General features: G+C 49.5%; 7 protein-coding genes across 7 annotated transcripts; 4 read left to right on the top strand and 3 right to left on the bottom strand.

The window, feature by feature from the left end:
- Positions 1-1,209: 1,209 nt before the first annotated feature.
- Positions 1,210-3,068, bottom strand: APUU_60523S (C2 domain protein; the record flags this gene model as incomplete). Its single annotated transcript, XM_041693773.1, has 2 exons — positions 1,210-2,209; positions 2,281-3,068. The coding sequence occupies 2 exons, from the start codon at positions 3,066-3,068 to the stop codon at positions 1,210-1,212; spliced, it is 1,788 nt and encodes a 595-aa protein (XP_041559669.1).
- An 806-nt stretch (positions 3,069-3,874) lies between these two features.
- Positions 3,875-7,350, bottom strand: RAD16 (DNA repair protein RAD16; the record flags this gene model as incomplete). The annotated part of the gene is made up of 11 exons (XM_041693772.1): positions 3,875-4,106; positions 4,163-4,915; positions 4,967-5,093; positions 5,143-5,189; positions 5,247-5,467; positions 5,516-5,574; positions 5,626-5,700; positions 5,753-5,861; positions 5,913-6,242; positions 6,296-7,209; positions 7,302-7,350. 11 exons carry the CDS (start codon positions 7,348-7,350, stop codon positions 3,875-3,877), a joined length of 2,916 nt encoding a protein of 971 aa, XP_041559668.1.
- A 502-nt stretch (positions 7,351-7,852) lies between these two features.
- On the top strand, positions 7,853-9,910 carry rad7 (DNA repair protein Rad7, protein; the record flags this gene model as incomplete). Its single annotated transcript, XM_041693771.1, has 6 exons — positions 7,853-7,854; positions 7,903-7,941; positions 7,991-8,018; positions 8,077-8,622; positions 8,675-8,840; positions 8,910-9,910. Coding segments are annotated over 6 exons (1,782 nt in total).
- Positions 9,911-12,708: 2,798 nt separating this feature from the next.
- APUU_60520A (uncharacterized protein) lies at positions 12,709-15,677 on the top strand (the record flags this gene model as incomplete). Its single annotated transcript, XM_041693770.1, has 3 exons — positions 12,709-12,947; positions 13,013-13,397; positions 13,470-15,677. The coding sequence occupies 3 exons, from the start codon at positions 12,709-12,711 to the stop codon at positions 15,675-15,677; spliced, it is 2,832 nt and encodes a 943-aa protein (XP_041559666.1).
- Positions 15,678-16,070: 393 nt separating this feature from the next.
- APUU_60519S (nitronate monooxygenase) lies at positions 16,071-17,141 on the bottom strand (the record flags this gene model as incomplete). The annotated part of the gene is made up of 1 exon (XM_041693767.1): positions 16,071-17,141. One exon carries the CDS (start codon positions 17,139-17,141, stop codon positions 16,071-16,073), a length of 1,071 nt encoding a protein of 356 aa, XP_041559665.1.
- A 916-nt stretch (positions 17,142-18,057) lies between these two features.
- Positions 18,058-19,181, top strand: RPB11 (DNA-directed RNA polymerase II core subunit RPB11; the record flags this gene model as incomplete). Its single annotated transcript, XM_041693766.1, has 4 exons — positions 18,058-18,074; positions 18,653-18,711; positions 18,779-18,888; positions 18,978-19,181. 4 exons carry the CDS (start codon positions 18,058-18,060, stop codon positions 19,179-19,181), a joined length of 390 nt encoding a protein of 129 aa, XP_041559664.1.
- Positions 19,182-19,774: 593 nt separating this feature from the next.
- On the top strand, positions 19,775-24,559 carry pan1 (actin cytoskeleton-regulatory complex protein PAN1; the record flags this gene model as incomplete). The annotated part of the gene is made up of 5 exons (XM_041693765.1): positions 19,775-20,387; positions 20,456-20,519; positions 20,574-22,622; positions 22,717-23,262; positions 23,329-24,559. The coding sequence occupies 5 exons, from the start codon at positions 19,775-19,777 to the stop codon at positions 24,557-24,559; spliced, it is 4,503 nt and encodes a 1,500-aa protein (XP_041559663.1).
- Positions 24,560-24,805: the final 246 nt, after the last annotated feature.

The following is a 24,805-nucleotide window of genomic DNA, read 5'->3' as shown; positions in this document are numbered from 1 at the left end:
GTCGTCGTTCGGAGGATCAAGTCCGCAGAGGAAACCGGGGCAGTTGAAAGGTCACCATCGGCGGTCTGCGCGCCTTCGGTTTGGTATTGTAGTTGATGCGCGGTCGAATCCCAACTGCCACCCAACTCAGGTCATGAGCGAGTGGCCCGTGATTGTCAAAGCAAGGGCAGGATGCTGTGAATAACGATCGACGGAGATAGAAAAACGCAATCGGAGCAGAAGTGGACGAGATTAAATGAGTTGAGTGGGGAAGATGGAGCCACCACCAGTGTTACAGTGTTTCTCCCTCTTGATCATTCACCAGTTTGACCCTGATTCAACACGGGGGAAGTTGGGGGGTTTTGACGATAGATAGCAGGTTCGCTAAGGTCCGGTGATTGGGGGCGGTTGGGAGGTTGAGCAGGGAGCGGATGAGGCTAGGAGCGGAAAGCAGGCAGCGATCGATGAGACGGCGAGTTGGAAAGGGAAAGAATATATGTTTGAGGCTGTGAAGGATGCCGAGAGGAGAAGAGGAGTTGAGATCGGCTTGGAGGGGGCTTAGACTCCGATTGAATGAGTCTTGACTCTGGACTCTTGAGGAATCTTGTCGTCGAACTACCCCTCGATCGAGATGCCTGAAGCGGGATAGATTCCTCTCTAGCGCCGCATCTAATTCTTTATTTTCCGATTCTATTTCTGAGCGCTGAGATCTCATGAGATGGCGACGACGTGGATGGTTTTTACTCATACTTTATTGACGCGGTTAATTCGCCTCTTTGTTATTTGCTCCCCTCCCATGATAATTTTGTGCCATCATCTGCTGCTTCGACCGTGGTCAGTTGGAAAAATCATCGTATACACAAAGAATACACATATATTCATGATTATATATAGTATATCTAGCCGAACACAGCACACAAATATCGTAGGCGAAACAATTGTCTAACAAAATGAAACGATAATGATATTACACAAGGCTACCCAATCTCACCACTTGCGTATCCGCTGCTTCCCATTAAGAATAACACCATTAACATTGTAGGAATAATGATAGCCACTGGCTGTACACACGACATGAAGCTGATCTAGAATAAGTAGTAGGCAAGCAAACAACGAGGGATCCAACCTCGTAATGAGCGCTTTGAAGGTGAAAAAAAAGAAAGGTAAAAAAAAAAAAAAAGTGGAATAGCTCCACAGGAGCTATCTGAAAAACCAAAGTGGCATGGGGTATCACCGTTGGGCTCCAGTACCGCTGATTGTCATCCTTTCCATGCCAGCTGTAGCTTCATGGGGGTGCGAGGACTCCACCTTCTTTCCAGAGCTGCCATGCGTCTCTTCATCCCCCTGCGCCCATTTGAGGACATGCCCTCTGACGTCTCGCATCTCATGCATTTTCTTGGAAAAGTCCCTTCTCTGCTTTTGCTCTAGGCCACTGCGCTCGTTCAACTCGTCCTCGTCAGAGCTTGAGATGGAAAACGAAGAAGACGAAGAAGAAGACCTGCTTCTTTGCTGGAGGAAGGCCATCTGGGCCCCTGTGCTGTGTTTCAGTTCTCTCTGTTCATTCTTGAGCTCCTGCATCCGCTCCGCATCAGCTTGGCAATCCAAAGTCGTGATGTGAAGTTCAGGAAGGTTAGACGATAAGAACTGCTTTAGAAGATACAGATATTGAGCGTTCGGACGGTAAGTGCCACTATCGTTGTCTATGAAGAGTTCATATCCACTCGGATTCGTTGATATTTCCATCTCCTCGCCATCATTGTCCACAACATGCTCTGTGGAAGATCGATTTGACGTCAAAGAGCGGGATCGGTGGCGGTGTTTGCGTCGCCGAATAAAAAATTCTCCAGAATAGGCGATATACACGGACACATTGCTGTGCATCGTGTGTTTGCTCAACATATCAATACCGAACTCCTTGCCTGTTTCTGTGAAACGAAACTGGCCATCGAGGTTGAGGACATAGGTGAAGATTCTACCCCCTTGTCCGTAATGGACAAATTCAAGGAATTTCTGTGTCATGTCCACACAGGGGGTCTCGAAGTGACCATCTAACGTTGCCCTGTCAAAATTATAGATCCTCTCATGTTGATGATGAAGCGCTCTGTTGAGTATCCGCCCTCGAAGGGTATGTGAGGTGAACATTCCCGCCACGAAAGGCCTGAATTCCACGTATCGATGATACAGTTCTGTGGGCACGGGCCCCTTTAGTTGGAGTTGTATAGCTTGGAAACTAAAATGAGAAGTATTAGACCGGGGAGTGCAAGGTGGATGGAGTTCCTTTAGGGAAACAGTGGGACATACTTGTAGCGATTGACTGTTTTCTTCCCATCCTGGCTCTGAACTGCATCCTTTGTCCCAATTAGTCTACCGATCAGCGGCGAGAAATGTTTGAACCAGTAATTTGGTCCCAAGGTATAAACTTGTGCGCCGTTCGTGCCCGGCGTCTTTCCCAGACATTCAACGCTCACGACGATATGTGATGCGGTGTCAAGACGCCGCGAGGCGATAGAGGCGATATTTCCAAATAAATAGACTCGTTTGCTGCCAGTGTGTTTCTTCAGCCGGAAAGGCTGCTCGCGGATGCCAGCCCATTGTTCGTTAATTGAATCCACCTGGATATAGGCATTTCCCAATTTATCGTCGTGATCTGCTGCATCCTCATCGTAGAGGCGACATTTGAGCCGAAACCCAGACGCAGGAACATTGGCAATGATCCATTCCTTTTCCCAAACGGGATCTCGATTCTTACGTACAGTTGGAGTTCTGAAAGTTGGGAATGAATCCTGTTTATGTCGTTGCGGGACATCAACACTCAACGTGGCATGGATATATGGATCGGATGAGAAAGTGCCAAAATCGGCGCAAGGGAGGTTGACCCCGCGATGGAATGTGAACTTTAGCGTATAGCCGGGCGGCGCACTGGGGAATGGCGTGCTGTCAAATCCCCCAGCAGGCTCACCATCTTTTGAACCGCCGCTCATAGCGACAGCCTGTTGCTGTAATTTGTCTGCCTTATCAACTAGCTTCGGCCCATACTTGTCGCCTAAGTGTTGTGGGCGTGCTTGTGCTTCTGCTTGTGCGTCTTCCATTATTTACGAAATCGGGGGCGGGGAAGGTTATGGCGAATTTGCGCCAGGGTCGTTTCGCTGCTGCCTGTTGATAGAACTAGGACGGCCAACCGCAGGGCTGGGTCTCGGGGTCTGGAAAAGCAAAAGAAAACAGCGCTGGGGCTTGAAGAGCAAAGGTGAAGCTAATAGGTAATAATCATGGAGAAAAAAAAAAAAGAAAGAAAGACCAGGTACAGGGTCCACGTCTCTCTTTTAAAAGGGAAGAGTCCACGCCATGGTAGCAAGCTGGCAGGGCCCTGAGTTCAGGAGCAAACCTGAAATGACGACTCGACGAACCCCTCAACGGAAGGCGAAGTCGTCCCACTCAGCCTTACCGACGGAAGGCTAAGCTTTTGCCAATTCACGCTCGGGGAATCTCACAGGGTGCGTAATAATCCGGAGTCTGACGGTTGAAGACCTACTTCAAACTGCGCGAAAGGGGTTTCTAGGATGTGCTGACTGGAAGACAGTATCAAGAAAAAGCTCCTGGGTCTTCCCACCACAATAGTATTTATTATTTATGCCCTCGCATAAACTTTGTAGATTTGCTAATATTAATTGCGAATGTCCCTGGCACCACAAGTTCCCCGCCCGCCGAGTCTCCACTGCGTAAATTATTTCTGTTGCCTAAAGAACCGCGGTTCGAAAGAAGCAAAAACCAAACAAAGTAAGGTAAGCCAGCCCAGCTGCACGGCCTCAAGCCCAGCCCTATATCGCTGATGCCTGTCTGTGGCTGTGTAAGAAAAAGAATAGAAGGGAGATGTGCAGACTCGGAATCGGAAGCGCAACTATGAGCCCCGGAATAAGAACTGCATATCCTCTGGGGTGAGCCTTTCCAGCGCTTCCCCCTGGTCCTTGTTGATGGTACCATTAATCATGTTCGCCTTCTTCTCCTGAAGCATGACGATCCGTGACTCCACCGAATCCTCAATGCATAACCGTGTAATAACGCACGGTCGGCGCTGGCCAATTCGATGACATCGGTCGGCGCTCTGCCATTCTGCTGCAGGGTTCCACCACCTAGAAACCGTCAGTGATAAGATCTATAGTAAACTAGGCATAGACTGGAGACGTACGGATCCACGATGAAGACCCTTGATGCCTCCGTGAGGTTCAAGGCTACTCCACCTGCCTTAAGAGACACGAGAAAGACCTCAACATCCACGTTATTCATGAAGTAATCAATTGACTTTTGGCGCTGCGCAGGTGTCATGGTTCCATCAAGCATCACTGTGTTGAAGCCTGCTCTGCGAAGTCGCCATTCGACTAATTGTAACATCGAGGTGAACTGGGAGAAAACGATGGATTTGAGAGTTTGCTTCTTGCTGCGCAACTTGTAAAGTTCGTAAACGAGCATTTCGATCTTTGTCGACGACGTCCAATCCTCCATTCGAATTCTGTTGACGATCGAGTTCTTTTTGATATGATCTTCATGTTGTTCCATGTCAGGCTGCTCTAGGTCGATCGAAAGCGGAATGTGACACCGAGGACAGTCAACGACAGAATCCGTGTCAAACGATTGAATATAGTCCTTCACACAACGTCGACAAAAGTCGTGATGGCACCGTGATCGAATCGCTTCCTCTGCGGGTTCATCGCAGATACTGCATACAAGAATGTTTTGTCCACCTTCGGCATGCTTCTTCAGAATAAGATCCGGATGGTTTGCAACTTGTCGCATTTGCATGATAAGTCCAAAAATATTAGCGTAATTGTTCAACATCACACCACGACTCACGTATGTGTCGAATTGTCTAGAAGAGTTCGTCATGATACTCCTCGAGAAATCACGTTCGATCTCACCGAAGAATTCATTATGTAGAATCACACTAAGCTAGGTTAGTATTTCAATATATTGCACTAAGCCGTGAGACACTGACCGTTTTGGTGGAAGTTCCATCGAAGCCGTGTAGTCTCGTTTAACTCGACGTAGCATGATCCTATCCGTGATCAGCCGTAGCTTCGTCAGAGCTTCCTTCCGCGATTCCATGTCATTTCTTTCGGTGACTATCACTTGTTAAATTGGTAAAAGCGAAAGGTGTGATCTAGTGCTTACTAGGGTTGAGTATCTCCTGGTTGAAGACTGATACATGACTAAAGCCACTATAATGATTGTCAGTACGAGAATTTAAAATGATGCCGATATGGGGTATACGGTACCTGTGTCGGCATTTCGTGCATCGCTTCTCGGCATCCTGTGACCAGTGAAGTTCTTGACACTTGCATTGCTTACAAAAATAGCAAGCAAAAGGTCGGACTTCTAGAAATCGCAGCAGAGAGAAAAACTCCCCAATTCGATTTTGGACGGGTGTACCAGAAAGGCACCACTTGTAGTTAGAATTGAGTGCGAAGCAGGCACGAGCAACACTTGTCGTACGTTGCTATTGAAATCAGCGTAATTCTCTATCAAATGACAAAGATAATAATACCTTGATACTGTGAGCTTCGTCTAGAATGAGTCTGTGATAATGAATGGAATGAATGACACCTTCAGAATGTTAAAAACGTAAGAACGTAGTTTGTTGGAGCAGATTCTTACTATCTTCCTTAACAATGCCATCGTTGCGGTTCCAGCCCTTCCACTCTTTCCGATGAATTGATTCTAGGCCAGAATCTACAGAATAGTCAGATAGAAGGCAATCGGAGTTCCAACAGGGGATACAAACAAGATATCATGATGACATCGTATTTTTCGAGGTCCTTCTTTGAGAGGCCCTTTACTTTGGAGTTGGTGTTATGGTAGACGAGAACTTTGAGCTTCCCATCTGTATATTCCTGTGACATGCATTAACGGATTATCCAATATTTTGAGTAGAGCCAACGAACCTTGATTTCTGATTGCCACTGCATCAAAGCAACCGGTGGAACCACAACGATCGACGGCCTACCTGCCGGATAATCCGACATAAGAAGCGAAACGGCTTGTATGGTTTTACCCATGCCCATTTCGTCACCTAATAGTCCGCCTTTGTATTGTGTTTTTTCCTGCCGGGTCATCCAATTTAAACCCTCGAGCTGAAACGGCTTGAGTGTCCTCGATATACCCACAGGCTGTGCTGCTGGCTCGGGGGAAATGGGAGGATCGTTCTTCAAATCATTCCACATAGTTGTAATAGTTGGGTGTTGCTTTTCGAGCTTCTGACGCTCTTTATAAGCCTGGACGCTTTGGTTAGTCTAACATTTTTGAACATAGTTTCCACATATCTTACACGAGAGCTCATCCCAGAGGCAAGCGCGCTTGCTAGACCGGTAGACAGCTGTCTTCGAGACATTAATCTCCGAATCCTGGTGTTACTGGCCCGCGAAGCCCTCTGCACAATCAATGGCTCATCCTCACTTCCAGCAGAAGATGAGCCGCTCATGTTAGAGTCAGAGTCGCTTTGATAAGTATGATCGTCTAAATGCCCTTCAAAACCATCATCCATAAAATCATCACTACCTTGAATCACAGGTCTGGTGTTTGACCGACGGGATGACCTGAGCTTCTTTGGAGGTGCTGGCTTTTCCAGATCTTCTTCGTATAATTCGTCATTATCTATTTCACTTAGTGAACTATCGTCATCCTCAGATCCGCCAATTTCCGGGGAAGCACTGTTAGAAGCTTTTCGGCGTTTTGGAATTTTCTGTTGATATTCCTGTAGTTGTAGATTTCTAGCCAGTGCTGCATCTGCGTTCTCGGGTTCGAAATAATTGTCTGTCTCTGTCGCTGCGGATCGCTTTACTCCCCTTTTCGCACCTAGGGACATATTACTTGAACGCAATTCCTGCGCTCTCGCAGAAGCGCTAACTCTCTTCTTCGAGCGCCCAATGTCCGACTCGGCGGGAGTAACAGCAACACTCGTTGCTGGCGTATCATATCCGGTTATCCCGTCTGCAGATGTATCTTCGGCGGCAACGGAGGAAGAGGCTGAACGGCGAGGGTACTTCAATGGGATGGCGACTTCAACCTTTGCTAACATAGCAACACCAGGAGGTTTTGAGGTCTCTGAAGATAACAACTCATCCTCACTATCTGCAATCTCCCGTTGGCTCTCGAGGCTCTTGGCTTTCGGGGTGGATTGTGCTGTTTGAGCTAGTCTGAGCGAGGTGCGCCTGGACGAGGACGAAGGCGGAGCATCTGGGGCTGGTGTTTAATAAGTCAACTTTTGAGGCTTGTGACTTGAAGGCAAAAATAGTATCAAGGTAGAACAAAGATGGTTAATTCTAGTATCTTACCACTGGAAGCAGCAGTCCCCTGCGTTGTTTCTAGCTTCCTCCTTGCCATAATGGAGAGTATGAGACCCGCAAGCTGTATAAAGCAAAACAATCCGAGAGTAAGCCGAGTGTTAACCTGGACACGACCTGGTTATCGAGCCAACTCGTCCGAATCGAATTGGAGGGCAGCTTGAAACTGAAAGCAAGGTTCTAGGCTCCCTTCTCCCGCGCAGGCACCTTCACCCCAGGTACAGGTTAATAATCAAGAAACCAAGTTTGGAAAAGGAGAAAAGTTTTCCAGCCGATGATTCACTGGATCATTTTTGCTGCCAAGGATCACGGAATTAGCCACCTGGAAGTGATTCGTCGAAACCCTCTTTTCATTGCCGTTTTTGCCTTTCGACCCTGGAGTTGGAGGAGTTCGCATCCCCGAAACACGAGGTCCAGCTGACAACGAACTTTCTCGCGTTAAGTGGAACGCGAAATCACCACGAGTCCTGTGACTTGAGAGGCCATCTAATACCTCAGTTTTCGAGCACCTACCTTTTACCATTTTGTTTTATTTTATTAAAATGTAAGATATATATGACATGCTTTGATTTCAGTTACTGATCGCCAGCAGGTCAGATCGAAGGCAAACAAGGAACCAAATTAGGGGCCCGTATGTTACTTCATGCTCATTTCTCCCGGTGAAAACTAATGACATCTAGACATTCTGCCCTCACTGATTTCCTCGCTGTAAGTCTTCGAAGTCTGTTTCCATGTTTCGGGATTTACTCACGTCGAATGCTGCTAGTCCAACAACATCTCTGCGGCCCAGATTCATGAAGACTACCAACGGAGATTAAGAGAGGCGGAGGACCAAGCCAACGAGCAACAGGAAGAGCAGCCTGCAGACGATGATGAGTATGAAGATGAGGTTGGTGAGACGCCCGAGGAGAGAAAGAAGCGCAAGCGAAAAGAGACAGCTGCGCTTGCAAAAATCAAGCGGAGCAAGGAGTTTGCTCGTCGCAAGGCTCGACGTACAGGTGAGCCAGATGATGATGATGATGATGATGACTTCATCGCGAAAGAGATGATGGATGAACGCTCTCGGCCAATGCCTGGCCAGCTAGGAAACTGTGAAATTTGCAGCAAGCGTTTTACCGTCACGCCATATAGTAAAACAGGGCCTAATGGGGGTCTGCTCTGCGCAAAATGTTCCAAGGAGGTTGGGGACAAAGAGAAGAAATCACAACCAAAGAAAAAGGTCCCGAGGACTGGTCGGCGTCAAAACCAAAGTGACCTTCTCGATGGAATTGCTCGATACGGTGCCTTGAGCTTGGTGGAAATGTGCACTAAGGTGTGTATACCTTACCTTTAGTGACATATTGGCGAGCTAATATGCTTTGCAGAAAGTCGCCGATAATATCAACAATATCGAGGAATTCGGTGACTTGCCATGGCAACTTTTACGCCGTCTTAGCCAGATTTTGTCAAAACGACGAGCTTTGACCCCGAGAACCTTGAATCTTTTCCTTCGGCCCGATCTAGGCTTTATTGATATCTGCGATTCAGGAAGTAAGTTGGAATCTTATTGCAGTGTTTTCCGTTAATGATATTATAATTTTTTCTGACCCAGTTATCTAGGACTCGAGACGGACGATTTCCAGAAAGTTTTCACGTTCATGCCAGCTTTGACTAACGTCAACCTCCGGTTTGCTGGACAATTAAAAGACAATGTCGTGGACTATATGATCGACCGGGACCTCAATATCAACCATTTGCAACTGGATGCTGCGAATCTAGTATCTGATTCGCGTTGGCGAAAAATGTTCGAGAAACTAGGTGGCCGACTTGAAACTCTCAGGCTATCAAACTTGGACTTCTCTTTAGACGACGAGAGTATCAAAGTTATGTGTCAATTCTGTACTCGTCTTCGACGCCTAAAGCTCATTGATTGCTGGAAAATATCCGATCATTCGCTTCAAGCAATTTCAACCTTGCAGTCCCTGGAGCAGCTGTCGTTAACATTGATCAAGGAAACGAAAGCTGAGAGTCTTCTTGATTTGGTGTCTAAAATTGGTCCAAACTTACGGAAATTATCCTTCCGAGGGTTTCCACAAGCTGATGATACACTACTTGAGGTGATACACGACAAGTGTAGGTTCTTGTCAAAACTTAGGTTCTCTGACAATTCCGCCTGCACGGACAAGGGGTTTACCAAGCTATTCGAGGACTGGCCAAACTCTTCGTTAGAAGTTGTGGACCTCTCATCGACACGAGATGTGGATAATTCAAATCCCGATGGCCCGGCGGAAGCAATTGGTCTTGCGTCTAACGGGTTCGTTGCCCTTATGCGCCACTCTGGCTCGACTATACGGAATTTGAATATCGCATCTTGCCGTCACATAACCTATGCCGCCTTCGAAGAGGTATTTGCGGAGGGAAAGAGCTATCCTAACCTGAGAGAGCTAGACGTCTCGTTCCATACTGTCATGGATGATTACCTCGTGGGTCGTATTTTCAGATGCTGCCCAGCGATTCAGAAGGTCGTTGCCTTTGCATGCTTTAACGTACGAGAGGTCCGGGTTCCTAAGGGAGTGGCATTAATTGGCGGGTTACGTGCCCAAGATACTATCCTTTCTTGACGGGCCTTATTCACTTTCAATATTCTGATTAAGCTACGTTACCTCCCAGGGTTGTTAACTAATGACCATTACTCACAACTCACATATTACTTCCAGTCCTTTATATTCTAATCTTACCAGAGCTGGTGTCTGCTCTAAATTTATTTGCTTTGCTCATATTTAGCAGTCCTATGACTATAAATGAATTGTATTTACAACGGCCATGCTTGTTTTTATGCTCTATAATAGCTTGTAAACACGTTTATGAACACGGGGGTCATACATGGCGCAAAGGGGATAGATAGTGCACCAGGGGTGGTACTAACTAATGCGAATAGTGAATATGAGATATACCAGAAGATATTGCTATTACCAGTAAAGATCATGAAACGGTCCCCTACTACAACCCTGGAAACGTACCAGTACGATTTGGCTTTTCAAACGTCGAAATCACTTATCCCCACGTCAGTAACCGACAGATATCCGTTAATCAAGGTGAAGCCGATATCCACGAAACGGGGGCCATCAAGAATTCGAGATAACCTGATAAGGCGATCTGCATAGCCTATGCCAGACTTCCAATCTGCGGGCTGTTGGAGAAATGCAGAAAGTCGACCAATGGTGGTCGGCAATTCTCACATGAGCACCGAGGCTGTTCAAACACGGTTAGTGCGCTGATGATTTTCTGCTGGGTCAGAACTGGAAAGTCTGGAATGGAGGAATGGTCTTTTGCTGCCAGGCTCAGATTCACTGCGTGGTGCGACACCAGACCCACAGAACTCGTGAATTAGGTACCAGTCCTTAAATGTCGCAGGTTCAATCTGGGGGTTCAGTTGAGGAGTCCACTGATAGAGGAGGGTTGGATGAAGAGGGCAGATTTTCAGTTCCAGGTGCATGTCTTCGCTCAATAGTGATGTTCATAAGTGGAAGAACCTCCTAATGACAAGAAGAAAGAGTCCAGACCGCAGAGCTGAGAGCATGTCTCGGAGGCTGGAATGCTAGGGCAGCCAAATTATGTACCTTCTTATAGTCGAGACAAATTTAGCTCCGCTCCCCTGGCGCCCTCCCAGGTTTCAAAGGCTCCGTCAACGGTGGCAAGGACGGTGCAGGATTTTCAATAGTGTGAATGCGAACACTTCTTTCTCGGGTTTTGTTGAGCATATTATCAATACTCAGATTCGATAACAAGTGGCCCCTTTTTCACCAGAGTTGCCGACCTTGTTAGCTTCTCTCGGCGATCCCTCTAAGAGCGCCCCCCTCCCTTAGATGCAGAATTAGTCCATCGATCTTGTCAAGAGTGCGCCATATTAAGTTCGTAGTCTCGTACGAGCGGCGACTACGTATACGAAAGTCCAGGAGAAGGCGCTTTGGAATGGACACCTGAGGTTTACTAGAGGATGTGATTGTGGAGATTGGAGAACTGGAGCTAAGATTTTTGTATGTCATATTTTCGGCCCTCGATGGCTGGAACGGAGGCCACTCCGATCATCCGATGGGTCATGGAATAATGAAGAAAGGATGATGCGCCGGTGATCACGAAGATCTGTGGTGACGACGACGATGATGAGCTGCTCTCATTCCTGGAGAAGGAGTGGGTTGTGGGAAGCAGAAAGCATCACCACAAGGCTTTCTGACAGTTCAGACTTCATTCAGACTCCAGTTGCTTTCTCTTTGTTTTGGGTTCCAACCTTAGGCCACCTGGTTCCACTGTTCCAGGCTCAACCGTAGTCACAACCGTCAAGACGTCGCGGCTCCCAGTCCATGGGTGTTTCGCTTACTTTTTCTTGTTTTTCTTTTTTTTTTTTTTCTTTTTTTTTCCCCCTCGAAGAGCATCCATGCTGTGGTATTGCTCCCTTGCTCTGGGATACGCAGCACTCCAGAAGTCTGATTTTGTCAGCCCGTCTCGTTCTGTTGGAATTTGGCTGCTGATAATTCCTTGGGCGACCAGGTCGCCTGAGAAGCTCGGGTCAGGGCCGCGTTTTCTATATTTGGCACTAGCGCAGCAGCTCCACCAGCAACTGAACAACATCAATCAATCCATCCCATTTATGATTTGAAAGTTCAAGGGTTCGGTCCGCCTGCGCCATTGACTGACGGACTCTTCTGTTTTCTTTTCCTCAACCCGCCTCTCCTCACCTTTCGGCAGTACATATTGACCTTCTATTATTGTTGATTTCCAAGATTCAGCGTCTCTATTACTACCTAATATTGTTCATACCGTCCTCCAACTTTCTGGGGTTCTGCTTGGTTTCTGTCGTTTGGCGCTTTCCTTTCGTTTTGGCCCTCACTGAATCCCCCCTCTCACCCGATCCGTTACTGTTCCAAACTGGCCGATTTCACGGGCTTTCCGAGGCGCCGTCACTGAATACTGCGAAATTCACTACCTACTACAAAAAATTCTACTAATACTTAATTTCCAAATCCCCGCAAGCCGAGTGGTATGTGATCGCCCTGAGCAGCTGCTATCAACGAATATGAACCGTGATTTAGAACTGTCCTCCTGACCATCCCCGTTGACAGCAAATAACCCCCTCTCTTATTATTATTGATCGAACCGCCTACACCTCAACACCCCGTTGCCGCTTCCTTGTTCGAGAGCTGAGACTCCAACTTAATTCTTCGGCGTCTTGCGAAAATCAGCCCCACCCAGTCGGAATTTGAGTGATTTGAGACATCGCAAATCACAAACTGCCGCTCGCCTCGTTTATGGGAAACAACTAGCTGCAAGTGGGGAAAGCCATTGGCAGTGTCGCGGCTACAAGGGCTGCTGTCTTTTGTTCTTCAAGTTATACCCGTGTTGTGACCGCTACGTCGACCAGATGCCGATCAAGCCGTTCAAAGGTTTCGCTCGGCGGAAATCGTCAGGAAACGCTCTCGAGGAGGTGGAAAACCCCCCTCAGTCGTCATTTCGAGTCTTTGAGCGTCCTTCTACTGGAAGGAAATCCCTCAGCGATGGTAATCTCTTAAGCGGCAGGACCGGGGATGGATCCCATTCATATTCTCCACCGGAAGACGACAACATTTTTGCTGGGTCTCATGGCCCTGCGTATAGAGACCTGTACCAACCCCTCGCCCTATCTTACAGCATTCACTATTCTAAAGCTAGATGCTAACAACGCGCAGTACTGGAGGTCACTCGTTTGAGGGCCCAACAACAGCACTTCGTATGAACTCATCAAATCGTCGCTCTACCGACCTACAGACCCATTTTGATTCCCAACCCCCGCCATCCAAAAGCCCTCACGATATTTCCGTGCCGCCTCTCTCAAGTGCACTGCGTGCAGCTGGTCGAACGTTCTCTTTTGGTGGAAGATTCTCGAAAACACCTGCACAAGCTCCACAACGACCACCATCGCCGGAGACAGCAACCACGAATAGCACAACGAGCACAGCAACGCCACCAAAACTTTTGGCTACCGAGTTCCAAATTGGCCGAATGGACGACAATTTTGGGAATATGTTTGACGGTATTGGCAAACATGATGCGCAGGAATCGACACAGAACTCCGTATGGCGTTAACCTTCTCCCTACTATTAAAACTTTACTGTGCGGTGAGTGAAAAACTAATCATTGAGATAGAGCTCCAATTCTCATCCCACGCACTCGAATAAAGAGGAAAGGTCACCGCGACCCCCGCCCATAAGCACGGATCGCTCGAAGGAGATTGATCCTTCCCCCTACTCATGGGGTAGCCGGCACTCGGAGGAGGGTCTTTTAGGCGCTGCCGACTCACCGCAGGATGATACCTCTGCATTCCAATCCAACTACTCGGACTCGACTATGATCCCACCTCCCCTGGGGGCGCGAAGAAAGTCGTCGCCGATGATCAACGACGTGCATGCCAATACCACATCCCATCGTTCTTTAGAGAAGCCAAAAATGGCGACTGATAAAGGTTTGCGGAGGAGCATCTTGTTTTCTACCAAACGGGATACGAGTGCTATTGACGACGAAGATGCCAAGCTGGTTACGGCATCGCTCACCTCGAATAAGAGAGCCTCCCAGGCTCATACTTTGAACTCGGTGGACTCTGAAGCAGATGATGATGTTCCTTTGTTCGGTCACGGGAATACAACCAAGACCACGTCTGATGGAATCAGATTTTCACCCAGCTCTGACCAAACCGACGACAATGTTGATGCATCAATTGCAGCTCATGCACGGCTAGCCGTGGAATACGAAAATAGACCTCCACCGCCTCCGTCATCTAATAAGATCATGACACCGTCCCAATTTGAACACTATCGGCAGCAGCAGGAACTGAAGAGAGCAAACACTGACAATGCGTCCGACAGCGAAGACTCTGCAGGAAGTGATTTTGACGACGAGGATGAAGCAGAGAAAAATCGTGAGACTGAGAGGCAACGTCGAAAACAGGAGGCTCACCTATCTGTATATCGGCAACAAATGATGAAGGTAACCGGACAGCAGTCTCCCTCTCCCTCCCTTCGCCCAGAAGATCGAGCCAACAGCAGCACGCCGAACTTGACGAATTTTCCGGTCCACCCGGCTACCCAAGCTGGGAGTGGGAAAAGTAGTGAGGAGGAGGATGATGAAGAGATTCCACTCGGCATATTGGCGGCCCACGGATTTCCCAGCCGAAATCGTCCACCAAGCCGATTGATGTCATCTAACTCCATGCAGAATTTACGTGCGTCATATCATCAGCCACACCTAGGGTCTGCAGGCTCGGAGGTCGGAGGTGGTAATCGAGTCGGTTTGCCTCCTTTCGCCAGAAACCTTCCAAGGGATCCCTATTATGGCGCTGGTCTAGTCACACCATCAAACAGGGAATCTCTAGCTCTAGGAGGAGGGGGCTCGGTGTATGGGGGCCCGTCTGCCGCCGCAGGCTCCTCTTCTGCCCTACCTCCAGGTGGATTGGTTGGCGTCATCGCCACCGAAGAGCGAGCCAGAGCGATGAGGCGCGGAAGTCCGAACACTCAAGCAATGTATGAACAACAGCCCGGCCTTCCGGGGCCAATGGGGAACCCAGGTGGCATTCCCAGACCTCATACGATGCTTGGTATGAACATAGCCAACGCACCTAATCTCCAGCCATCCGCGACGGAGCAGGCTCAGATTCAGTTGTCCCAACAGATGAGTAGCATGATGCAGATGCAGATGCAGTGGATGCAGCAGATGCTTCAAATGCAGGGAGGGCAGGCCCCTCCCCAACAGCTCGCATCCCCTAATTTCCCGATTCCCTTCACCCCGGAAGCAGACGGTGGGAGACCGTCCTCGATGCCAGCAGCCGGTGGGGCATTTAATAATGCGCCTTCGGGCTATGGAGGGAATCAAAGGACCTTGAGCATGCTCGACCCAAATGTCTCCTCGAGGTTAAATAGTCCGGCTGGTCCATTTGTCTCTGGGGGTATTAGACCAGGCACTCCGGGTGGGGCTGGGTATGCTCCGTCGCTTGCGCCATCGGAGCGCAGCAATGTCGGATTAGCACCCCGATACAGGCCGGTTTCTACGCTGCCAGCCGAAGCTGAGTCAACTAGCTTCCTCCCTCCGTCCAAGCCATGGAACGATGAAAACCGCAGAGCCACTTACCTAGCCCCTTCTGCGAATACAACCCCGTCGAGCTCAACTATACGTCCGGTATCCAGCTACAGCAGGACGCTCACGGCCCCCTCTAAGCTCAATAGCAACGCTCAACCTGATGAAGAAGACGATGACGAGGGGTGGGCGGAAATGATGAAGAAACGAGAGAAGAAACGAAGCAACTGGAAAGTAAAAAAGGAGACGTCGAGCTTTGGAGAAGATTTATTGAGTGCGGTACATTAATGAGTGGGAGTAGAATTTTTTTTGTTTTTTGTTTTTGTTTTTTCCGGCGTTATCCTGAGACATTATTTGCATTTTATGTATACATTTACGCTGATTTATAATACCTCAAGACACTTGCATGGCCCTAAGTTAGGGTCTGACACATACAGACCGGATATGCTAGAGCTGCATTTCAAGGTACTCTGTTTTCCATTGTTTGGAAATATTCCAACCTAATGGGTCCATTGCCGCCCATTCAAAACTAAATGGGATAGTGTAATTCCAAACAGTGGTCAACGTGCCACTAGAACTGCCCTGGCGTTTAGCCCATACTGATAACGCAGGTCACAGCCGATGCTGGTATAGATCTCAGAGTCGTCATACATATCTAATTAGATGCTGCTGTTCGCTTCTCTATAGTCTAAGATGTTGCAGCGTATTCTGTGCCTCTTCGACCACATCTGCTACAATGTTGGCGGCGGGGAGTGCTTCGCGTACAAGCCCAACTCCAGTACCAGCGTATGTTGTTAGTCTAGCATTCGGACCCCATCCCGAGTCACCCTTTTTCAACTCTTTCTGATAGAGTACTCTATTCTCCTCATCACTCATACCTCCCTCTACAGCATCAACATAACTTTTGTTGATCACCCCGCGCCCATCATATCGCCCGGGCCAACTCAAGATTCCTCTGACTCGATCATATACCGTCGAGCGAACGGTACACACACCCCCATCAGATGCCCGGAGGACCTCGGCCTGATATCCTCGTGCGATCTGCGCCTCAGAGCAGGCCAAGAACCTAGTCCCCATGGCCACGCCTGAAGCCCCAAGGGCAAGGGATGCAGCCACTCCCCGCCCGTCAACTATACCTCCAGCCGCAACAAGAGGTATCTCTTGTTTGAGTTTTCGCACGGCGAGCGCATCCTGCACCTCCGGTACAAGAGTTATTATAGATGCCGACCGGGCCAGTCCATGGCCACCTGCATCCGACCCCTGCACAACCAAGACATCGGGATCCAAAGCTTCTGCGATGGCGACCGCCTCGGCTACAGAACCCACCTGGACCCAGATCTTGGTCTTGCGATCGGTCACGGCGCGCACCTCTTCGACCCAGGGATGGAGGTCATCAGGCGTAGTTTTAGGGCCGAAAAGCCAGGCAGCACATGGTCGGTGCTCCTTAATCGCGGCGATAGACTTAGGCAGGTCGGCGCCCCAGTTCAGGAAGCCGACTCCGATCGGGAGGATGCCGGTGCTAGCATAACGTCGTTGGATTGTGGAGTCGGATTTTTTGATGAGCTGGGCCGCTTCTTCAAGATTGCTCCCTAGGGTTGATACGTCGAAGCCACCGGCCAGGAACCCCAGTCCACCTGCCGTGGAGACTGCGACGGCAAGCGCCGCAGAGGCGATGTTTAGCATTGGGGCTGACGCCACTAGAGGCGTCCTAGTCCATGGGTAGGCCAGTTGTAGAGCTGAGTTTGGGGGCATAGTGCTTTTCAGTTCTTGGATTACAACGTGTTTCAGTGTTTCCGGGGCATCGGGGCATAGAGAGTTGGCCACGGTCCTGTCGGCTATTCGGTTGCTAAAGCTTCTTTTTTGGTTTGATCATGTAGATCTACCCAGGCATGCTCACTTGCTCAGTGTCCAAGTCTATATTTTGGGCACTATTAGGAGTATCTATAAGTATACGAGTAAATATTTTGGACTCTGCGCTATTTATAGTAAACTCAGCGATAATGATTAGAAATCACTGCTCAACCTTTGCCTATTATTTTCAGTGAGACAATCATAAATATGATTAAGTTGAACTTGAAAGAATCTAGGCCGGCCAAAGACCCACTATCCACGTGATTTTGAATCATGTGACTTTTATCCTGGGTGGCACATCGAAGATCTTCCAGCACTCTTTATATTCGGCACCACTCAGATTCATTAGTTGATATACAAAGACGGCCATCCCCTCTGTCTCCAGTCTTTCGCATTTCGCCTGTTTCTTCATATTTCTTCGACGCCGACCGTCATATAATAATACCCGTATAGCTGTCTGCAATACGTCCTTTTCTCGAGTATCAATATTCTTATCCTTGAACCGATCACAACTTTATATTGAAGTCTCTTCTTTTACCTCCCTCAGAAGGTCCTCGAAAGCATTGCTGGATTTTTAACGTGCGATATCGCCTTTTCGTTCCTCTTGGAAGTCTGCACTGGGGCTGAAGGACTCCGGACCGAAGGAGAGCAAAGCACAGCTCTTCGAGCATACCGTCGTTCTTGATACCTGCCACACATCTGTGACTTGGGATTTAGATCTCTCATAGTCGCTCGATTTTGGTTCTTTTTTTTTTTTTTTTTTTTTGGACATTTAGAACCAGTCTCAGTTCAGTTAGCTGGGTTCCTCCGAGTCAAGATGAACGCGCCTGATAGGTAAGAACATGCTTTTAGGTCACTGTTGCGCCTACACCTTCCTCTTGTACATTCGAGTTGTTTTTGAAGTGCATACAGTCCATCTCTGTGTCTATGATCCAACCATGAAATTTGCAGATTTGCAAGGAGTGCAATATTCCCTCTTTCCGAATTGGGGTTCTGCGAATAATCCCCTCGTCGTCTGATTGTTAGTGCCTGCGGATGACTGCTGTTGATGTTACCCAATTCTGTTTCACTCAACCCTCTTCATTTGACAATTACTTGCGTCCCTTTGAATACCAACTTGCTTTCTGTCTTGTATCTCGTCTTCACACCTCTGCTTGCAAGCCATGTATCCCGCTAGGGAACACAGACTGCAACACATATTTTCCACCGAAACTCTTTACGCTCGGTTTAGGAACACCTACAGTACCCATAAAGGTTCCCATTCATCCATTGATGTGGAGAATGACCAGCAGCCTAGGTCTGATCCTTCACATCAGCTTTAGAATCTGCATTTTGATAATTCAATACTTCATGATTGCAGCGTTGATATTTTACACGGCCGTGACATCTCACTGACCTGCATGGGAATATAGATACGAGTCGTTCGTCCTTGGGAATGGCGAAAGCAAAGTCGAAATGGAAATTGATACCCGTGTGTTTTTGCCCTGTTCATATTGACTGACAAAGTCATCAATGACTGACATGTCCTCATCCGATAGGGATCCCTTCATCAGCAATCTTTACCTTCAACAAAGAAGACCACACACTTGGAAACTTGATCCGTTCTCGTCTCCTCCAGAGCTCCCATGTTCTATTCGCCGCATACAAGGTATGCCACCCTTTTTGATGCTTTGTGATGATGCCCAGAGCAAATCTCCTCTCATCTTGATCTCGGTTGTATGGCGACTAATTTGTTAGGTTCCCCATCCGCTTGTTCCCAACTTTATTCTCCGTGTTCAAACAGATGGCGAAATCGCCCCGAAAGAGGCTGTCATCACCGCATGCAACGAGCTAGTGCGTGACCTCGGCATCTTATCCCGGGAGTTTACCAAAGAATACGAGTTACGCAAGATGGTTGGAGCTACACAACCGCAGCAAAATGGTGCTCCGGACGGAATATAGTTAGCACCATTCATTCATGAATCCTGAGATATTAGTTTCTTTTCTTTTCTTTTTTCACGGCCATGTTGTTTTCTTTCTGTCTTAATGTGCGCAGCTGGTCATGCGTGCTCTGTCTCATGTCGGCTCTCCCTAATCCTCATTGCCTTCTTTCTAGTTATCTGTTGAGTGGAGCTACTTGGTCTCCAACCTTTTATACTCGATACTACATGTCTGGATGCAATGACATGATTGATCGCTGATACTCACTTTAGTGGCAAATCCCTTTCTATAGAATCATTGTATATAGTAGAACATAAGTCGCAGCCCAACTCCTTGACTACGTAGCTAACGTTTCGTTTCCCTAGATAATCCTTTGGTGTTTGTTGCTTGTACCTGCTGACTCAGCGTCCCTTTTGGGTTAGCGCGGGTGCGTGTCCCTGTTTCCGCGAGGAACGCCCAGCGTCGCCTGAAGCTCCTGAGCCCCGTCTGTCCTCATCGCTGCCTGCCCGCTATTCCCCCCTCCGCATATCCCTCGTTTTACTTGCCCATTGTCTTGGTTTTAGTTTGCATCCTTGTGAATCTCTATTGTTGTCAATGCAGTTGCAGCTTTATTAATGTACTCTTCCCCGAATTCCTTCCTGGGCGGTGCCAACAGCACCCGCCCCGGGCAGCAACCTTACATGCAGCAGCAGCAGCAGCAGTCTCCATACTCGCAATTCCCAGCGGGCCAACAGCAGCCTGCCCAACAGACTGGATTTGCCCCTCAGCCTACCGGTTATGGACCTCAGCTATCCGCGTTTGGCGGTCCTCAGTTGCAACCGCAAGCAACGGGGTTTGCGCCTGGACAGCTTCAGCCTCAGTATACCGGTTTCCCCGGTGCGCCGGCACAGCAAGCGCCGCAACAACATCAACAACATCAACAACCCCAACCAACCGGTTTCGCCTCAGCACCACAACAACCTCAATATGGCGGGCTCCCCCCTCAGAGTCAGGGTCCACAGATACAGGTTACGCCATCTGCAAACCTTCCGCTTCGAACGGGGATGCAGACCTCCTCTGACATAGCCAACTCATTCCAGGATGGGCTAGGAGCTGCGCCTACCCCGCCACCCAAGCCTTCCGCTGGAAGAATTCCAAACATCCGCTTATCGTTCATAACGGCACAGGACCAGGCCAAATTCGAGCAGCTCTTCAAATCCGCTGTGGGTGATAATCAGGCAATGACTGGTTAGTTGGACAAGTTTATACTGTTAAAAATTTCCTGGGATATCCCTTTGACATGTGTCGTTTTATAGGTGACAAGGTGAAGGAGCTTCTTCTTCGATCGAAGCTTTCGGGAAGTGACCTGTCGAGGATTTGGTGAGCACGACAAACCCTTTTAACACATCTACGACTTGAGCTTACAATCTGCAGGGTGCTATCAGACACCACTAAATCCGGACAACTGCTCTTCCCTGAATTTGCCCTCGCCATGTACCTTTGCAACATTCGAATCACAGGGAGGGATATACCCGCTGCCCTTCCCGAAACAATCAAGAACGAGGTCTCGAGTATGGTGGACATTATTTCGTTTCAGGTTCCCGATACACAACCAGAACCTCTCAGCAGGACGAATGTTCCTAGCTTTGATGCGCCATTATTAGAGAACAAAGCAGCCCCCCCAGCGCCCCAACAACCGCAACCGCAACAGCCTAACAACTCCCAACTCCTCTCTCAGCTTACCGCACAACCCACCGGATTTCCACAACCTACAGGGTTCCAGCCAAATGCTCCATTCCCAGGTCAAAACCAGGCTCTTGCCACACAAGCCACTGGTTTTCCTGGGCAAGCTCCTCAACAAGGTCTCCAACCCCCCCAGATGGGCTTGCTAAATAACCCACAGCCAACAGGCTATACTAGCCCTCGGCCCCCAATGCCCCCAATGCCAACAGGATTCGGTTCCAACCTCAGTCCGGCGCAAACAGGTGGATTGGTGGCACAGCCCACAGGAATCCCTGGACAATGGGGCTTTGTTAATGCCCCTGCCTCAGGATTGCCCAACATCGACGCCTTGAAGCAGCAGCTGATGCCTCAACCGGGTCGTGAAGGTGGGTTCTCCACTGCCGGGATCACTGGGAATGCAAATATTCCATGGGCTATCACAAAGGAGGAAAAGAGAATATACGATGATCTTTTCCGTGCATGGGATGGTCTTCGCAAGGGGTTCATTGGTGGCGATACCGCGATCGAGATTATGGGACAAAGTGGCTTGAATAGGAATGATTTGGAAACCATTTGGACCCTCGCCGATCCTCATAACCGCGGCAGACTCAATATGGACGAGTTCGCAGTGGCTATGCATTTGATTTACAGGAAACTCAACGGCTACCCTGTTCCCAGTCGCTTACCTCCGGAACTCATCCCTCCATCCACGAGAAACTTGAATGATTCAATCGGCACTATCAAGTCCATGCTTTCTCAGGACGCAGAGCAACGAAAAGCTACAGGTGCATTCCTGCAGCCGCAGAAGACGGGCGTGAGCTACCTAAAGGACCATTCTTTCCGAGGTGGAGCTGTCTCTCCGGGTGCTGGCCGCAAAGATGCTACACTGTTCAAAAACAATGATGAGGCAGCGTCTGGATATCGCTCTAGTGCGCGTCGCCGTGTTGGTAATACCGGGCGTACTCCTTCACCCGCTGCCTCACAATCCGAAGATGAATTGTCAGTTGAGCAGCTGAAAAAGAAGATCCGCGAAACACAGGTAATGCTGGAAGCCGTTGACTTTCAAGATGAGAATCGTGCGGAGGAAGAGGATGCACTAGACAGGCGAGACCGCCGGGAGGCGGAAAGTCTCATGGATCGTGTCCGACGCCTGCAGGACGATCTTGACACCCATCCTCATGCGTCTCTTCGCAATCTCGATACAGGCGCGGAGAGAAGGACGCTACGCCGCCAACTGCAGGCCTACGAAGACCAGGTACCGCAGATTGCTTCGGACGTTAGGCGCGTTGAGCGCGAAATTGCCGAGGCTAGGCTCGAGCTGTTCCGCCTGAAGGATGCCAAAGCACACCCTAATAGCGCACTTAATATTGTTGGCACAGGCCCTGGTGGCTCAGTGACGGAATCGGATCGCATTAAGGCACGTGCCCGTGCCAGAATGCAAGCTCGCGCTGCCGAACTTGCGGGTAGGCCTGCCCCTGCCTCGCAGGATGATGAGGGTGCCGCAACTCGTCGACTAGAAGGAGAGAATGCCAAGGTCAAGGGAGAAAGGGAGAAAAACGATTCTATGACTCACGACGTGGAGGAAAGTGTCAAGGACTTTGCTAAAAGCTTAGAAGATAGCCTCAAAGAAGGTGGGGAAAGCTCTACGCGTGAACACGAAAGGCGACGCTGGGAAGACGCTCTGGGCGTGGAAGATGTTATCCGTGACTTTATTTACGACCTGAATCGCGGTGGCCGTACCGCGCATATTCGAAAGGAAGAGTAAGTTTTCCTCCCATTTATCCAATCTTTCGTTCTAAGGGCTTGGTATTGCGTTTTCCTTTATATGAATCCAAAACATTTAACATCTCACTAGGGACTCGAGAAGATCGTCTCCTATGGAACAGCGGGCTCACGGCCAATCGCCTGTACCTAATGCAAGTGTAGCTCGGCCGTCGCCACCACCGTCGGTTGGCTCGACGGGATCTCTACCTGGAAATACGCACGAGGACCGTGTTGCCGCTGCAAGGGAACGCGCCCAACGCAGAATTGCCGAACGGATGGCAGCCGCTGGTCTGAAGCCTCAAAGTGACGCTACGGAAACCCTTACCCAACGGCAGGAGCGCGAAAAGAAAGAAAGAGAGGAGCGGCTGAAGCGGGCAGAAGAAGAGGACTCCAAGCGAGAAGAAGAAAGGCAACGTCGCATTGCTGAAGAGCAGCGACCTCCCGGCACCCAGGCACCGAAGCCTGTTGGCAAGAAGCCTCCGCCAGCACCACCTTCGCGCAAGGGTCGGACTGATAGTACTGGCCAAGCGGATGCTAAACGGGCTGCTGATGAGGCAGCTAAAGCTGAACAGCTAGCCCGTGAACAAGCTCTGAAGGAGGAGCAGCAAACGCAGGAGGAAGAGACGAAACGTCTAGAGTGAGTACCACTGATGCCCAACCTACGTCGATCGATAAGTTTTGCTTACTTTCCTCTCTTTGATAGAACGGAGGCGAGGCAGCACGAAGACGATTTTGAGAAAGCGCAGCAAGCGCAGCAAGAGCGTCTCCGCGCACTTGAAGAGCAGGTTAAGGAAGGAAAGGTTAAGAAACAGGAAGAGAAGCGCCGCAGAGAGGAAGCCAAGAAAGCTGCGCAAGAACAGGAAGCTAGACTCGCTCGTCAACGAGCAGATCTAGAGGCTGCCAAGGAGCGAGAACGACAGCTTCAGCAGGAGCTAGAAGGCTTAGACGATAGCTCTTCAGACGGCGAGGGCCCAGTGAACATCGAAACCCCCCAGGATAGCACACCGACCCAAAGCCAGGTCCTCCCCGCAACATCACTCCCTCCTGCGCCCCCTGCACCTGCTATCCCCGTTGTCAAGACACCTCCGGCTCCTGAACTCGAGCCGACAAGTGCCCCTAGTTCACCAGAAAGCAATCGAGCGGCGCCAGCTAGTCTGAGCCCGGAGACTGAATCCAAGAACCCCTATTTCAGGAAGAATATTGCACAGTCTACAGACTGGCCGGCTGCAACAACCCCTGAGGCTCAGGCTACTGCTACCCCTAAGGCGGATTCCCAGTCCACTAACCCATTCCATCGCCTCGCTCAGCAGCAACAGCAGGAGCCTGTGAAGCCCTCCTTTACAGGTTCCGTGCCACTCGAACGGAAAACTCGCGCACGTCCAGAGGACGACGATGACTGGTCAGCAGCTGGATCTGATTTTGAATCGTCCGACGATGAAGATGATCGCGCAGGCGGTGGCAGCGCTAAGCAGCTCGCAAGTATCCTCTTTGGTACTATGGCGCCTCCACGCCCTTTGAGTGCCATGGACAACCAGTCTCCGTCCTCCAATTCGGCGACTCCAGTGCAAGATAACCCAACTCCGCCAGTTCCACCAATTCCAACCGAGACTGAGTCATCTCCTGCTGCTGGCGGTGCCCCTCCACCACCACCACCACCACCACCGCCTCCTCCGCCACCACCAGCCGGAGCCGCACCCCCAGTGCCCGGAATTGAATCGCCGCCTAGCGCTCCACCACCTCCACCACCGCCGGCAGGGCTTCCCGCTCCACCACCCCCTCCTCCAGGACCTCCACCGCCCCCTGGTCCCCCCGCGGCCCCAACTGGTGGCTCGGATCGTAGTGCACTACTTGCCTCGATCCAGACAGGCAGGGGGCTTAAAAAGGTTCAGACCAACGATCGAAGCAGCAGCTCCAGTGCCGGGCGCGTGCTGTGAACACCTCTTCTTTGGATATCCTACATAGCTGGCTTGTCAAGTTCTCTATACATTTTACATCTCGGGTCTTAGCCGTCTCTTCCAGCCGAACTGATGTGCGTGCTCAACATTCCAAATATGTATGTACAGCTGTTAGTTTATTGAACTATTGCAATTTTTTTATTTCTTATTCCCGTGGCGCTGCCTTCAGTCATATGTATGTGTATATATTGGCCTCAATAAATACTATGCCTTTTGATCCAAATA

This window comes from Aspergillus puulaauensis, chromosome 6 (assembly GCF_016861865.1).
Source record: "Aspergillus puulaauensis MK2 DNA, chromosome 6, nearly complete sequence".
NCBI lineage: Eukaryota > Fungi > Ascomycota > Eurotiomycetes > Eurotiales > Aspergillaceae > Aspergillus > Aspergillus puulaauensis.
Note: the sequence above shows the minus strand (reverse complement) of the source record. Positions and strands in the feature narration are given on the sequence as shown.